This window comes from Lethenteron reissneri, chromosome 22, assembly GCF_015708825.2.
Source record: "Lethenteron reissneri isolate LAM-NWPU_2019-01 chromosome 22, ASM1570882v1, whole genome shotgun sequence".
NCBI classification, from domain to species: Eukaryota; Metazoa; Chordata; class Hyperoartia; order Petromyzontiformes; family Petromyzontidae; genus Lethenteron; species Lethenteron reissneri.
Window position 1 is genome coordinate 150,598 of NC_083800.1, and position 15,008 is coordinate 165,605.

Sequence of the window (15,008 nt, forward strand, 5' to 3'; positions counted from 1 at the left end):
CCTTCTGCAACCCATACACACCCAGTCACACACCCACTCACCCACTCATCAACTCGGACATCCACTCACCCAGTGACCAACTCGTCGACTCGCGCACCCACTCGCTCACCTACACACACACCCACTCACCAACTCAATCTACTCGCACACCCACTCACCTACTCGCCCACTCATCCACTTAACCAGTCACACAGCCACTCACCCAGTCACACAGCCACTCACCCAGTCACACAGCTACTCACCCACTGACCAACTCACCTACTCGCCCACTCATCCATTCACTCATCCAGTCGCACACCCGCTCACTCGCTACACACATACACCCACTCACCAACTCGCCTACTCTCACACACTCACACCCACTCACTTGCCTACTCACTCACCCACCCCGACCCACCTACTTCTCACTCGGTGTACACTGGTGCGTTAGACAGGTGTGGTAGTGCACACCTGTGATTCAGCACTGGAGGTGATGGTGGAAAGATTTGTGAAACTCCCAAACCCTCCTAAGGCTGCAAGGTGGTCAGGATCACGACAGTGGAGCCAGTGGGTTTGCAGACCCGTCTGTGCGGACCCGTGAGTGCTACCCCCTCGTATCCATCCAGCGGCGCTGTCTCTGGGTTCGCTGCTGCCACGTGAAGCCAAACTTCCCTGCATTGAGCATCGAGGCAGTCGGTGGAGTACATCTGCTTTGCAGCCCTGCAGAGCCTGTTTTAGGAATTCCACAATCCTATGGTGGGGCCGAGTCTATCCATAGGACCACCACCGTTGATATCCCCACAAAGTGGTACCACTGGAGGGGGAGAGGAATGATGATGGGCCGAGTCAAGCCACCCACCCCAAACCTTGAGTTGAACTCGCGACCTTCTGACTGCTGCTGCGAGGAGCTGAGCCGCCTGGATAAATATTACTAGTGGGGGGGGGGGGGGGGGGCACTTGTGAGTGTTCTCGATGGGGGGTTCATCTGTGGGGTCCGCGAGCCCCCCCACCACCTGCCTCCCCCTCCCCCCTCAGACACTGGGGACCGCGCTGGCAGCGATGACGCAGCTCCTCGCGAATGTCTCCGCCTCGCATTCCTCGCATGCGGCGGGCGTCTCGGCTGCGCGAGCCGGGGGCGTGCGGTCATCGCCACGCACTCCACTGCTGGATGAAAGCTCTGTCCGCCGTCATGGGGGCGGTGGCGGTTGTTTGAACAAACCTGTCGCTCGCCGTCCATGCGGGCCGTGGCCGGGAGTCGAACTCGGGTTTGTTCCGGGCTTCTTCCTCGAGCGCCGCTGTGCCAACTGCTGTACCACAAATCAACCGCAGATGCAGCCTGACCACTGTGCAGCCCCCCCCCCCCCAACTCGGGGTACTCGGTGGGTCCTGGAGAGACCGCATGATGCCCCCCCCCCGCCCCCCCCCCCTTGAGTGGCGGGGCTGGACAGGGCAGCCTCAGTCGGGGTACCAATTTGCGGTGGTACCTCGCCTCTGGTACCTCGCCTCTGGTACCTTGCCTCTGGTACCTAGTCCCTGGTACCTGCCGGCGCAGCTGCCTTGCCTGTGACGCCACCTTGAAGTCGCCTGTGAGCTCCTCGCTCGAGTTTGGGTTGCGCTGCTCGGGGGGTCGAGGTCCTCCCCCGAGTCTCCTCGACCCCCAAGTTTGGTCGTCTTCCTAAAACGCTCTCCCAGCTCTTCTGGGCGGTCCCAGTGCCAAGTGCCAGTCGGTTGACCTCTCTGCCCTTTCTATTCTGAAGGAGGGCCATTGCCCGAAACGTCAGCCCGTTGTGTATGGTGTGTGTGTTATAAGGCAGCGTTAGCGACGAACGCGGGGAGTGAGTTTTTCGTCACTTGTACAGTTTATTTATTTGCATTTAGCACTTTCAAAATTCCGCCCGCGTCGTTCCTCGAGGCGAAACGCCTCGGTTCTTCAGGGGCCCCGGGCCGCGGCGCTCCTCTGGTGGGGTTCGAGCGCCGCGGCCGATGTCGCCTTCATGCCGATGTCGCCTTCATGCCGATGTCGTGCCCCGAATCCATCCCCGATGTCAGTGGCATTGTTTCCGATGTGGATCGTCACTGCGGATTTCACGTCTTCACATCGTCAACAACAACAACAACGTGGATGTTGTGCACCGAGCTGCTGCGGCGTCGTCGTCTCTGCAATCCGCGTCACGCACGATCGTCGACGAGGAGCCGCAGGCGAGCGGCGAAGTCGGGAACCCGGCGACGATGAACCAGCGCTGACAACGAGTGCCCCAGCTCTGCGGTCCCCTCGATATATTCAGAACATTTTCGGCCAATGAATGAGTTTGTATGTTTGAGAGAAAACCGGAACACCCTGAGAAACCCCACGAGTACGAGGGGGCAACATCCGATCCCGTGCAGAAGTAACAGATGGGTCGTCAATGGACCAAACCCATCGATTTTCATTAAAATGTTTTCACACAAAGCAGTTCACGTTGTGTTTGCCGAGTGGTCGGGTGAGTGAGTGAGTGCAAGTGGCGTAGCTATCGGGGGTACAGGCGGTACGACTGCACTCGGTCCCAGACGCCGGGCTGCGAGAAGGGGCTCACGGGCGCCCAGGGAGCTCGCCGTGCTGCGCCACCGAGTGGCAGCAGCCTGAGAGGGTGAATGAGTTGGCTCCTGGGTGGGTGACTACTGAGTTCGTGACGAGGAGTGGTGCCGGCACGAGCGGCAGGCGACAGACAGCGCCTGCCGCGCACGACGATCGCCCATCCGAGCACCGTGCAGGCTCGCGCCCTGCTTAGCCTCCGAGGTCGGGCACATTCCGGGTGATTTGATGGATGCCATCTTCACTGTGGCGACGTCGTGTTACATCACGAGGCGTTGAAGAGTGCCCCGCGGAGCCACGATGGACTTCTGTTCATCTCCAAGTCGCCCTCAATGCGCCCCAACCCCCCTCGCTGTTGAGACTGCTCTGTGGGGTGGCCAGCAGATGGCAACACATCGATGGATTCGTGAATCCGTTTGTGCGGAGCTTTTGAGGCGTCGCCCTCTCGTGTGCAGAGCACGCTGCTGGCGCCTCGCTCCTCTCGCGCTGTTTGCGTTTTAACTTTCTCAGCCGCCCCTACCGGATACGTCTGAAAAAGAGCTTCACAGCTCGTCGGGTTTCTCCAGGATGAATGAAGACTATAACTCTGATAGTGGCGGTGACGTCGCTACGGCGCTCGTGCCAGGCTAGGTGCACTTTGAGGCCACGCGAAGTGTCGAAGGCTCGGCCCAGCAGGTGCCACGGGTCGACTCTGGCGACCGGCGGATGCCACCGCCCGTGTCCCCCACTGTGCCAACTGCGCACTTTATCCGCCCGGCGCCCCGCTCGTTGTTGTGAGCGTTGTTGTGCACGGAGACGACCCCACCCCGTGAATGCAGAGAGAGAGGAGAGCCAGAGGGCTGCTGCCCGCACTCGGGGCAGCCACCGCCGCCGCCGGTGTCTCAGCGGCCGTGCCGGCTCGACCGGTCTCCGGCTCGCAGCGCTCAGAGCCAAACTCCGCGGCGATGACGGAAACAAAACGAAGACGGCGACGACGACGATGAATAAATAAATACCGAGGTGAGTGAGTGAGTGGTGAGGAGGAGGAGCCGGGGGGGGGGGGGGCTGCGGCCCCCGTGAGGCGGCGCGGGTCGAGGTCACGCCGCAGGAATGAGGCCCCGACCGGTTCGGGGACCAGGGACCCCCTAGAGAGACCCTCTAGAGAGACCCCCTAGAGAGACCCCCTGCAGAGACCCCCTAGAGAGACCCCCTGGAGAGACCCCCTGCAGAGACCCCCTAGAGAGACCCCCTACAGTGTGGGGCTCCGGAAACTCCAGACCCCAGCACCCAACCACAGAGCCCCCTATTCCGCCAGGCACCTTACCCCCCCCCCCGCCTCCTCCGTGTACTCTGCAGGCTGCTGCACCCACCACTGCACCCACCGGGTGCGCTGCATGTCGAGGCTGAGTCAACCTGCGGCGTCAATCGCCACTGACGTCAGCCGTGGCACAGCAATCGATCCCAGGTCGCCGGGTTCGAAGGGCGGCGCTGCGCTCTGCTCCACCGCTCCCCACGCTGCCTCGCCCGGAGCCCAACCCAGCCCCGCCGCCCGGAGCCCCGAGGGGACCCCACTGGGGCCCCCGGTTTGGACCCCTGCCGCTCCTCGTTAATGAATCTCCCGGGCGTCGTCAATGATTGTCGGGCGCGTGTGGAGGGGGAGGAGCGGGTCCGTGCCGACACGGGGGGGGGGGGGGGGGTCACGGAGCGAGCGACGCACCCGAGCCACCGTCACATCAGCGTCCTCGGCGTCAGCAGACATCATCACAGACGACAGCCGTCATCATTACATGTAGTTACTCCACTCATCGTTCAGTAAAACGCACGGTTATAATCATCACATAGTAACAGCAATCATCATCAATTACCATCATCAACGCTGACAACCACTACCACCACCTCCATCGTCACCACCACCACAATCGACCTCTTCACCACTGAAACACGAGGAGCGACCAGCACAATCCTCTTCCTCCTGCTCCGCGTGGCTCCTCCGTGCCCAGTCGCTCCTCTCCCTGCGGCCGCCGCGTGGCAGCTCGGCAGGAGATGGCTCCACGTGCCGCTCCCCAGCGCCTCCTCCTCCTCCTGCTGCTCCGCGGCTCCGCGGCGCGACCCCCGCTGCTGCTGCTGCTGCTTCTTGTCGGGTGGCTCGGCTCCGTGCGCGCGGTGCCATTGTCCGAGGACGGAGGCGACTACCACAACCACCACAACCACCACAACCTCTCCAACTCGGCGTCGTCGTGGTCGCCGTCGTTCGTCCACCACGACTACGAGGCGATGGTGCGCGCACTCAGGGCCGTGGCGTCGCGCTGTCCCGACGTTTCGCGCCTCTACTCCATCGGGCAGAGCGCGCAGGGCCGCCACCTCTACGCGATGGAGATGAGCGACAATCCGGGCACACACGAAGTCGGTGGGTGACGGGGGTGGGTGACGGGGGTGGGTGGGGGGGTCCCGACTGCACCCACACAGATCGCGGACCTTGACCCTGTGGCCCCTGAAGCCTCAACTGGGATCTCCAGCGCATGACCTGACCCGGACTCGGACGTCGCTGACCCCCGAACAGTGACCTCGTCCCCTGACCCCTAACGCTAAACCCTGACCCCGTAAACCGAACCCTGAATCCCGAATCCTACCACTGACCGGTGACCCCAATACCGACCCCCGACCTCCCTCACCGCGAGACGCAGAGCTCTGGACGATTAAGTTGTTGCTCATGGAGTGGTTGGTGTTGTTGTGGATATTTTGTAGTTGTTGACTTTGGTTGTTGTTGATGTCGTAGCGACGCTGTTGGTGTTTACGTTGTTGACATTGCGGCTGCTGATGTTGCTCCGTGCTGCCGTGGGCATGCGCGTCCCGGTCGGAGTCTTGAGTGAATGAGGGAGACAAAGGCGACCGGGCGTGGTGCTGGTCACCCACCACCTCGTGTGCCGTGCCGGTCTTCATAGGTGCTCGCTAACAGTACTTGCCCCAACAGTCTGTTAAGGCTATACGGGGGGGTCTTTGTATCTAATGCGTGTGTTGAATGTGTGAGTGTTGAAAGTTTGTGTGATGAATGTGTGTGTGGTGAATGTGAGTGGTGAATGTGTGTGTATGTTGTGTGTGTGTTAGTGGTGAATGTATGAGTGGTGGATGTGTGAGTGGTGAATGTGTATTCTTTGAAACGCATCTGGATTATTGCCAAACTCTCCACCCCTCCAACCTCTCTCGTGTTTGGTTTTCATAACTTTTTGTTTAGGGATAATATTGACTTTACGTAAACAACATTTCAATCAATAGAGGCCTTTAAAGAGAAGTATTCCCGTACGGATGATCAAAAAAGTCCAACGCCTTCATCCTAACACCGTAGACTTATACGATTGGTGAAGTAAGTACTGTATTGGCCTTCTGCACAGCATATTCGTTCCAAACACACGGCAGCCCAATGTGACTGACTGCTGGTAATTCTCATGACATTTTTGTCTTTGCATTATGATGACATCATTCATGACTTTGTCACAGCGAAAGCTAATGAGCGATTAGTGTTTTATGAATTTACCTTGAGTCTAATACATGTGTTCATTTTACGTCGATAAATAAGTAAACATGTTTGATTATTTAATACTTTTTTTCTCCAATATGTCATACATACTTGGGCTGCTCTCTCCTATTCGCCTTGGGCCCCTCATAGCCTCAACCCGGCCCTGGTTACAGGCAGCCACGCGTAGCACAGCGACAGCCACCACCACCACAACCACCACCACAGCCACCACCACAACCACCACCACCACAGCCACCACCACCACCACAACCACCACCACCACCACAACCACCACAGCCACCACCACAGCCACCACCACAACCACCACCACCACAGCCACCACCACCACCACCAACCACCACCACGAACCACCACCACCACAGCCACCAAAAAACCCACAAAGACCTCTCTCTGTGTGGCCTGAACAGACTGTTGGATCAAGTGATGTTAGTGAGCAGCACCTATGGAGGTCGGTACGGCACACGAGGGGGTGGGTGGCCAGAACCACGCCCAGCCGCCTTTGTCTCCCCAGTAGGGATGTTTACACAGCGCATCAGCTACTCATTTGAGGCTGAGTTGACTTAGGGGAGGTTCCATGACCGGTTCGGATATTCGTCACCGGTGTTGGCCGTGAGCGGGATTCGAACGCGGGTCGCTGGGTTCATAGCGCAGCGTAGCGCTACCCGCTACACCACCGCTCCCCACCACCACCACCAACGCCGCCGTCGTCGCCGCCTGGCTCGCGACTCACGCCGGCTCCCCGCCGGTGCCATCCACGCCGAGCCACCCGGGAGGCGCTGGGAACTTGCTCCCGCGGAGCCAGCGGGGCGAGCGGCACGCAGGGCCCCGTTACAGCACCGCACGCCTCCTCCTACGTCAGACGTCGCGCCCAAACCGGCGCAGGAAGCTTTCGCCACCTTCGGAAGTCCTCCTCCGCCATCCCGGCAGCGGCCTCTGGTCACAGCGACCCGCGGGCGTCACCGAAGCTCGGCACCTCGTGCAGCGCGCATCTCACCACGGGGCTCGCCGCAGCCATCGGCGAGGCATCCCTCACGCTCGCCCAAACATCTCCTCACGCCCTCCCCTCACTCCTCCCACAACGATGGAGGTCTTCCTCGCCCTGACCCAAGCTCCCCTCTGGACACCCCGACCGCTACGTCGGTGACGCCCGACTCTTCACCTCCATCAACGCACCAATTAATTACCGCCGTCTGTGCCCCCGCCTCAGGCGAGCCGGAGTTCAAGTACGTGGGCAACATGCATGGCAATGAGGCGCTGGGCCGCGAGCTGCTGCTGCACCTGCTGCACCACCTGTGCAGCGAGCACCGGCGCGGTGCGGCACGCGTCCAGCGCCTGCTGCGCTCCACGCGCATTCACGTGCTGCCCAGCATGAACCCCGACGGATACGAGGTGGCGGCCGCACAGGTAAAGGGGGAAGGGAGAGGGATGGAGTTGCGGGGTCTGTTGCGATGTTTACACAGAAGGCCCGGGACCAGTGCAGAGAATCGTCACTGGCAGTGGCTGTGAGCAGGAATCGAACTCGGGTTTGTCTCGCGTACTTCATGCCGGCGTGCGTGACCCGTGGCACGCGAGGCTCCGTCGCCGTTAAATCATCCACGCTCCCCCGTTACGGCGTGCAACCCCGCAGAGCCAGGGCGCCGAGGCGCACTGGTACACGGACGGGCGAGGGAACGCGCGCGGCGTGGACCTCAACCGCGACTTCCCCGACCTCACGGCCGTCTTCTACCAGCACGAGCGCGGGGGGGGCCCCAACCACCACCTCGCGCTCCCCAGCGGCTGGCACGCCCAGGTACGCGCCTCCGGGCGGGGAGCTCCGGGGTCAAGAGGTCACGGGACCGTGGCGAGGGCGCCTCGTCGGGAGGTTACGAGGTTGAGAGGTTGCAGTCACGGGAGGGGAGGGGGGGCATGACCCGGTCACGTGAGTTGTGACTTTGGACTGTGAGGTCGAGATGACCTTTTGGGTCAAGGTCGATAAGTAAGTGCGTCCACAGGTGTGCAGTATGGACAAGTGTGGAGGTGTCCAGGGGAGCGGGTGCACGGACGTGCAGGCGTGTATTCACCCTCATCGGGACTCATCAGCGTGGTGGCGTTTGCTGCGGCCACGAGCCTCTGGGATCCGCGTGCGTGGGGAGGCCTCACGCCCTTTCACCCTGGGGACCCCCATTGGCTTCCCGGTCGAGTTCTGACAACAATCTCTCTCGCCGTCCGCACACACACGTTTTACTGAACGTCGGCGGGCGGGCACGGAGGGGGCCGACCGCGTGGTTCCCGCTCCCCCCTCACCCCCCGGCCCCCGTCCCCTTTCCGTCCAGGTGCAGCCGGAGACGCGCGCCGTCATCCGCTGGTTGCGGCAGCACAACTTCGTGCTGTCGGCGAACCTGCACGGCGGCGCCGTGGTGGCCAACTACCCGTTCGACAAGTCGCGGCGCGGCCGCCAGCCGCTGCCCTCGCGGCTCCACCACTACGCGGGCACCCCCGACGACCCGCTCTTCCGCCACGTGAGCGCAGAGACAAACCCCCCCCCCCCCCCCGTTAGCCTTCATGGGCTGTGGGGCAAGTGCTGTTAGCGAGCAGCAGCAGCAGCAGCCCTGTGAAGGCCATCACGGCGTGGCACCTACTAGGTGGTGGGGGGAGCGGGTGGTCAGCGCCACACACGTCTTCCCAATGGTGATGTTTACACATTGGGTACCAATTTAAGGCTGAGTCGACCTAACGGAGGCTCAAAACCAGTTCAAATATTCCTCACTATCATTAGTCGCCGTTTTTTGTAGCGTGGTGCCTAAACCACTGCGCCACCCGCCGCTCCCCACAAGCTCACACACAGCTGCACACACAGCTGCACAGATCCGTGTCCACGCGTTTGAGGCCGTGCCGTTTCACGCAGCTCGCCATCACGTATTCCTACGCGCACGGGTGGATGCACACGGGGACCAACTGCGGGGACTACTTTCCTGACGGCATCACCAACGGCGCCAGCTGGTACTCGCTGAGCGGGGGTAAGGATTGTCATCAACATCACCACCATAATGATGAACGACATCAACCACATCACCAACATCAGCATCACAATCAACATCAACACCATCACTATCTTACTCATTACTATACCATGAAGCACATATCACCTGTGCCGGGTACTCAGGGGGTACTCACTCACCTGTGCCAGGTATGCAGGACTTTAACTACCTGCACTCGAACTGCTTTGAGGTGACGCTGGAGCTGAGCTGTGAGAAGTTCCCCCAAGCGCAGGAGTTGGCACGCGAGTGGCAGGCCAACCGCGAGGCACTGCTCTCCTTCATCGAGCAGGTGGGCGCCACCACATGCACCGCCCACACCACTCGCGCTACCTGCAACACCACCACCACCCGCACCACCCACACCACTGGTGACCACCCACACCACTCGCGCTACCTGCACCACCACCCGCACCACCGGCACCACCGGCACCACCACCACCCGCACCACCCGCATGACTCGCACCCCCCGCACGACTCGCACCCCCACCCCACCACCATCGCTCAGATATGAAAACAGGTGGGCCGCGAGGCTACCGTCGACGATGACCACGAATGATCGACGATGACCACGAATGATCGACGATGACCACGAATGATCGACGATGACCACGAATGATCGACGATGACCACGAATGATCAATGATGACCCCTGATGGTCGCTGACTGGGCGCTTTGGCGTTGGTGGCGGTGCAGGTTCACCGTGGAGTGAAGGGGGTGGTGCGGGGGGTGGGGGGGGTCGCGCTGCCTGGGGCCCAAATCTCCGTGGCCGGGATCGCTCATGACATCACAGCAGGTGAGACACGCAAACACCGCAACCGTCGCTTCAGAATGTCTGTGTGTAACGCATGTGACGTTACTCCACGTCGACCAGCCCCACTCATTAATAATCATGAGCAGGTGACGTCACCACGTCGACCAGCCCCCCTCATTAATAATCATGACCAGGTGACGTCCTCCAAATGGTCATCCCCCCTCCATCAATAATTAGCGGGTGACGTCACTCCACATGGGGGGGGGGCAAGGCGCCTCCTCCCCCCTCCTCGGCGCCAACTCACAACCCTCACTACAAAGGCAGAACCCTCACGTCACGCGATCTCCATAACGCTGTTGAGACATCAAAGTAAAAAGGACGTCGTGATGATCAAGGGATTATAACCTTCACATGAACTCAGTCTGTGTCACCGCGCCCTTACAAGCTGCACACGAATGGATGCAATGAATATCACGTCGCGGGCTGCTTTTCGCTTGCAAGTTTCAGATTTACTGCAATACACCCGTCCTTGGACGGGCAAAAGGCTAGTCACAGATTAAAGACAACCACCACAACAACCACAACATCATCACTACATTCACTGCAACGTTTCGCACCACCAATTCACGCGGTTGGCTACGTACGGCGCGAAAAAGTTCAACGTACATGAATATGTAGTGTTGTAATCACAATAACCATCGCAATGATAGGGATACAGAGACAGGGACATGGACCCCCACGCAGGGACACAGACCCCTGGTGTGGGAGTTCTCCCCGGGGTGGTCACGATGTTGTGTGTCCCCGCAGGGACGGACGGGGACTACTTCCGACTGCTGCTGCCCGGCGTCTACACGCTGAGCGCGTCGGCCCCGGGCCACCTCACCGCCACCGCGGACGCCATCGTCACGGACAGCGAGCCCAGCGAGGCATGCACACACACACACACAGATCCCTCGGGGAGCCTGCACAGGCTGTTGGGGCAAGTGCTGCGAGTGGGTATCACCTACGACGGCCGGAATTTATGCTCAAGTGGGTGGGTGGCCAGCACCACACCCGGCCGTCTTTGCTTTCCCAGCGCTGATGTTTACACACCATAGTATGGACTAAGTTTAAAAGTGAGTCGACCTAGAGGAGGCCCTGGACCATTTTAGATATTCATCAGCGGTGTTGTTAGCTGTGAGTGGGAATCGAACCCGGGTCACTTGGTTCATAGTGCAGCGCACTAATCACTGCACCACCGCTTCCCACACATGCACGCAAGCACACTAACACGTGAGTGCCTGACCGCCTGGGTAGAAACACGGACGCATTCCACAGAGCGCAGTGCTGAGACATGAGTTCAATCATTCACGGAGGTTATGAAATCACGACGACCGCCACTGCCCTTACCAGGCATGCCGAAAGGAAGCTTGCGGGGCCGCAATGTGGTTTCAGAATGGGTTGGTTCTGGACGGACGCGATTTTCTTTGTCCATCTGATACAGCAGAGGTGTAGGGAATTTCAACAGGAATTACATCAATGCTTTAATGACCTGGTCAAGCCCTATCATACCATCAGTAGGCCAGGGATCTTGGTTATTCTTCATTCTATTAGGGTCCCTTACCATCTCCTCACAATCATTAAGGGCCTTCACGATGGTGGGCAGGCCAGGGTAAAGCTGCGTGGCCGGGAGTTGGCTCGAGAAGAGGCGGGTGTAGAGCTGAGTGGACTTGCCGAAGACCGATCAAAGCAGTGTCAAGATTGGCCTCTATGGAGGAGGCTAGTGAAGGACGCGACTGGGTGACTGGGCAGTTTGAGGCAGTCGGCCTCCAGAAATAACGGAGGGCAGAGGTGTGATGCTCACAACAACGAGCAGAGCGCCAGGCAGATAAAACACAGCAAGTTCACACAGTGGGGAGCACAGTTGGTGTATGTGCCAGTCATCTTAGTTAGTTAACCCATGGCACCTGGGTCTGTTCCGTGACCTCTTGCCAGCGTGCTTTCGACACTTCACATGGCCACAAAGTGCATGGCACAAGTACCGTGGTGACGGCACTGCCACTAAATGGTGAACGGCGGTTGTCACTATTGTGTGCGTGTAGTTGTGTCCGTACACCTAACACGATGCGTGTACACGTGTGTATGTGTGCTCTTTCTGCTCAGGTTGATTTCCATCTGGAGCCTCTTCCACCACGTGAGAAGTCGTCATCGTCCTCGGCTTCAGAAGATTGAGAGGCTCAGCAACACAAAACCGACCTAGAGGAAGCCAAAATCGGAGTTACGGGGTCAGGCTGGGAGGTGTGGGGTTGGGGGCACGGGAAGAGACAAAGGGGGTCAGTGTTGCCAACTCGGTGATTGTTGCTGTAAATTTGAGTTACTTTTTTGGGTTCCCCAATCACATTTGATCAAATCGACAAATCTTGAGACTGAGCGACGACATGATGCAGGGTGGGGAGCGATTCCAGTGTGCGTGTCCATAACCCTGTGCCAGGTCAATCTGTGCCAGGTCACCCTGTGCCAGGTCACCCTGTGCCAGGTCAATCTGTGCCAGGTCAATCTGTGCCAGGTCAATCTGTGCTACGTAGAGGCCGACCGAAACTGAAGCCGAAACCGAAAGTTGAACTTCACTTTCGACCGCGACCGAAACAGAAAGGTATAAAAACCAAAGTTACCGAACACAAGATTTATGAAATATGTCATGATGCAATGCTACTTCAATTAAAAAGAAATCTAGAACTAATCATTCAAAGCCTGCATTAAGAGTCGCTAAATATCAAATATTTAGATGTTACTTTACTTAGGAATTATATCCAAACAAACGAATGTTGTAGTTAAGAAACAACAGTTTTTCCGCATTCTCGCCCAGCAGGTTGCTGCTGCGCCTTGCTTTGATCAGAATCGACTTCAGTGACGTGATCCCACACCGCGTGTTTCGACATTCTTCACGGTAATTAACTGCTCCGTTAATTAACTTGAAGTTTCCACTTCACTCAGATTCGTAATTTCGTTATCACTAATTTTATACGGAACTATTAACTAACTGAATATCAATATTGTCAGACTTCGAATCTCGGTATCAACACGCGTGTAGACTGAAGCGAACGCAACACATCAGCCAAGGTGGGCAGGTGGCTGGACACAGGCAACAGAGGCACTTTGTTGTCGTCCCGCCAAAGAGACTCCACCCACGGATGGAGATGCAGGCTGCCGTCTGTTGACCGCTCGTATTTACATGAGCAGACCGTGCTTGCGGCTGTAACCTCGCTCCCAAGCTGCTGCTGCTGACGTGGTTGACGACCGAAAATCAGTTCTAGATTTGAAGTTTTCGTGACTGCAAGGATCCATACTCTTTGATTTTTTTCGGTATTTATTACTGTAGCGTAATTTTGCTGGAGCGGTTACACCTGACGACGGATGCTTGTGTTGCTTCCGAAACGTCGTAATTTAATTTAGTTGTTTTATTTTTATTTTCACCTATGTGACTTTACCGAAAAAACCAAAGAGTATGGACCGAAAATCAATATCAGTTTCGGCCGAAACCGAAACCAGACCGAAAGTTAAAAATTGACTTTCGGCCTAAACCGAAAGTTTGCCGAAAGAGGCCATTTGCAAACTTTCGGCGCCGAAATGTCACCCTGTGCCAAGTCACCCTTTGCCAAGTCACCCTGCGAAAAGTCACCGTGCGTGATTTTCCCTCTCACTACTTGTCACACTGTACAGCGACATTCTTGTCAGTTTGGTGACTCTCACCTCTCACGTGACACTCACACAGCCAGGCCACGAGGCCTTCACCACAGCCCGTGTCTCAAGTCACCCGCGCTGGCTAGGAGATGTTAACTGCCTCGCCCAGTATACAGGAGGCCGTGGGTGGGATCCCCACCCTCACGCCTGCTGCTGCTGCTGCTGTGTATTTGGAGTTTCAAGTTCTCCCCGTGGTCGCGGAGATTTCTCTCCAGGTCCTCTGGGTTTGCCCTCCACATTTAGAATCAACATGCGTTAAGAGTCAACATTTACACGTGACAAGCCACTTCGTTGAGCTATCATTTGCGGCCAGGTCGCTTCTAAAGAATATCTATGTAGTTCAGTGGGCCTTGCCTGGTTAAATAAATACTGTAGTAGTAGTCGCCACTGAGAAGCCTGAGCCAATAGAGGCAATTCCCACTCCCATGGAGGAGGCAACAGGCGATCAGTGTGGACTTCTTCCAACAAAGCGGCGCTCGTTTGTGTGTTTGGGCATCCGAGTCTCGGGCTCGCTGCCGTCCCCCAGCCCCAGTCGCCGCGTGGATCTCGCCTCCCACGTGGAGCTGTCTCCACGTGGAGCTGTCTCCCACGTGGAGCTGTCTCCACGTGGAGCTGTCTCCCACGTGGAGCTGTCTCCACGTGGAGCTGTCTCCCACGTGGAGCTGTCTCCCACGTGGAGCTGTCTCCACGTGGATCTCGCCTCCCACGTGGAGCTGTCTCCACGTGGAGCTGTCTCCACATGGAGCTGTCTCCACATGGAGCTGTCTCTCATGTCGAGCTGTCTCCACGTGGAGCTGTCTCCACGTGGAGCTGTCTCCACGTGGAGCTGTCTCTCATGTCGAGCTGTCTCCACGTGGAGCTGTCTCCACGTGGAGCTGTCTCCACGTGGAGCTGTCTCCACATGGAGCTGTCTCTCATGTCGAGCTGTCTCCACGTGGAGCTGTCTCCACGTGGAGCTGTCTCCACGTGGAGCTGTCTGTCTCCCACGTGTCTCGCGTCTCCACGTGTCCCCCACCCCCGCTCCTCGCCCCCGCTCCGCCTGTAAGGGGACGACGCTGATCTAATAAACAACACGAAGTCGTGGGCGGACATCGCCAACGCGCACTCGCCGTGGTGGCTGAGGGGAGTGGGCGCCGTCTGTGCGGCGTGACCTCAGGCGGAGACTTGGGAAACTCACTCGGAGAGATCAACTTGACAAGCCACGTCCTGTAGACCCCTCACTGCCCACTGCCCGGGGCTAATTAATACCCCAATGTAAGAACTGTTCATCAGGAAACTTGCTTTAGATGTCATTCTCCTCAGGCCACAAATGCAGTTTTCAAGTCTTACCGCCACTCTGTCTATCTACTGGCCTCTCTACATGCCATGAAAAAGGGCAATTGCCCGAAACGTCACCGATTTTATATTTTAACCCCATTGCAACCTCATTTGCCAGTAGCAAAATTTGATAATTGT

The 15,008-nt window shown here is 58.1% G+C and overlaps 1 protein-coding gene across 2 annotated transcripts; it reads left to right on the forward strand.

Annotated features, from left to right (window-relative positions):
• Positions 1-4,243: 4,243 nt before the first annotated feature.
• Positions 4,244-14,651, forward strand: LOC133345438 (carboxypeptidase N catalytic chain-like). 2 transcript variants are annotated; one of them, XR_009755442.1, is made up of 10 exons: positions 4,244-4,937; positions 7,273-7,469; positions 7,693-7,854; positions 8,378-8,563; positions 8,950-9,061; positions 9,232-9,371; positions 9,776-9,875; positions 10,641-10,759; positions 11,976-12,102; positions 12,151-14,651. XR_009755442.1 is itself a non-coding variant. In XM_061556169.1 (9 exons), exons 1-9 carry the CDS (start codon positions 4,574-4,576, stop codon positions 12,042-12,044), a joined length of 1,449 nt encoding a protein of 482 aa, XP_061412153.1. In that variant the 5' UTR covers positions 4,244-4,573; the 3' UTR covers positions 12,045-14,651. The 2 variants fall into 2 exon arrangements, 1 of the variants encoding a protein (XP_061412153.1); XM_061556169.1 differs by having other exon boundaries at positions 11,976-14,651.
• The last annotated feature ends 357 nt before the right edge of the window (positions 14,652-15,008 follow it).

What these genes read in the sequence shown, in the direction of transcription:
- LOC133345438 (XM_061556169.1), top strand. Translation starts at nt 4,574, where the DNA reads ATGGCTCCACGTGCCGCTCCCCAGCGCCTCCTCCTCCTCCTGCTGCTC. An exon ending in TCCGGGCACACACGAAGTCG is followed by an intron (nt 4,938 to 7,272) that starts GTGGGTGACGGG and finishes CCCCCGCCTCAG; the next exon opens with GCGAGCCGGAGTTCAAGTAC. An exon ending in ACGAGGTGGCGGCCGCACAG is followed by an intron (nt 7,470 to 7,692) that starts GTAAAGGGGGAA and finishes GCAACCCCGCAG; the next exon opens with AGCCAGGGCGCCGAGGCGCA.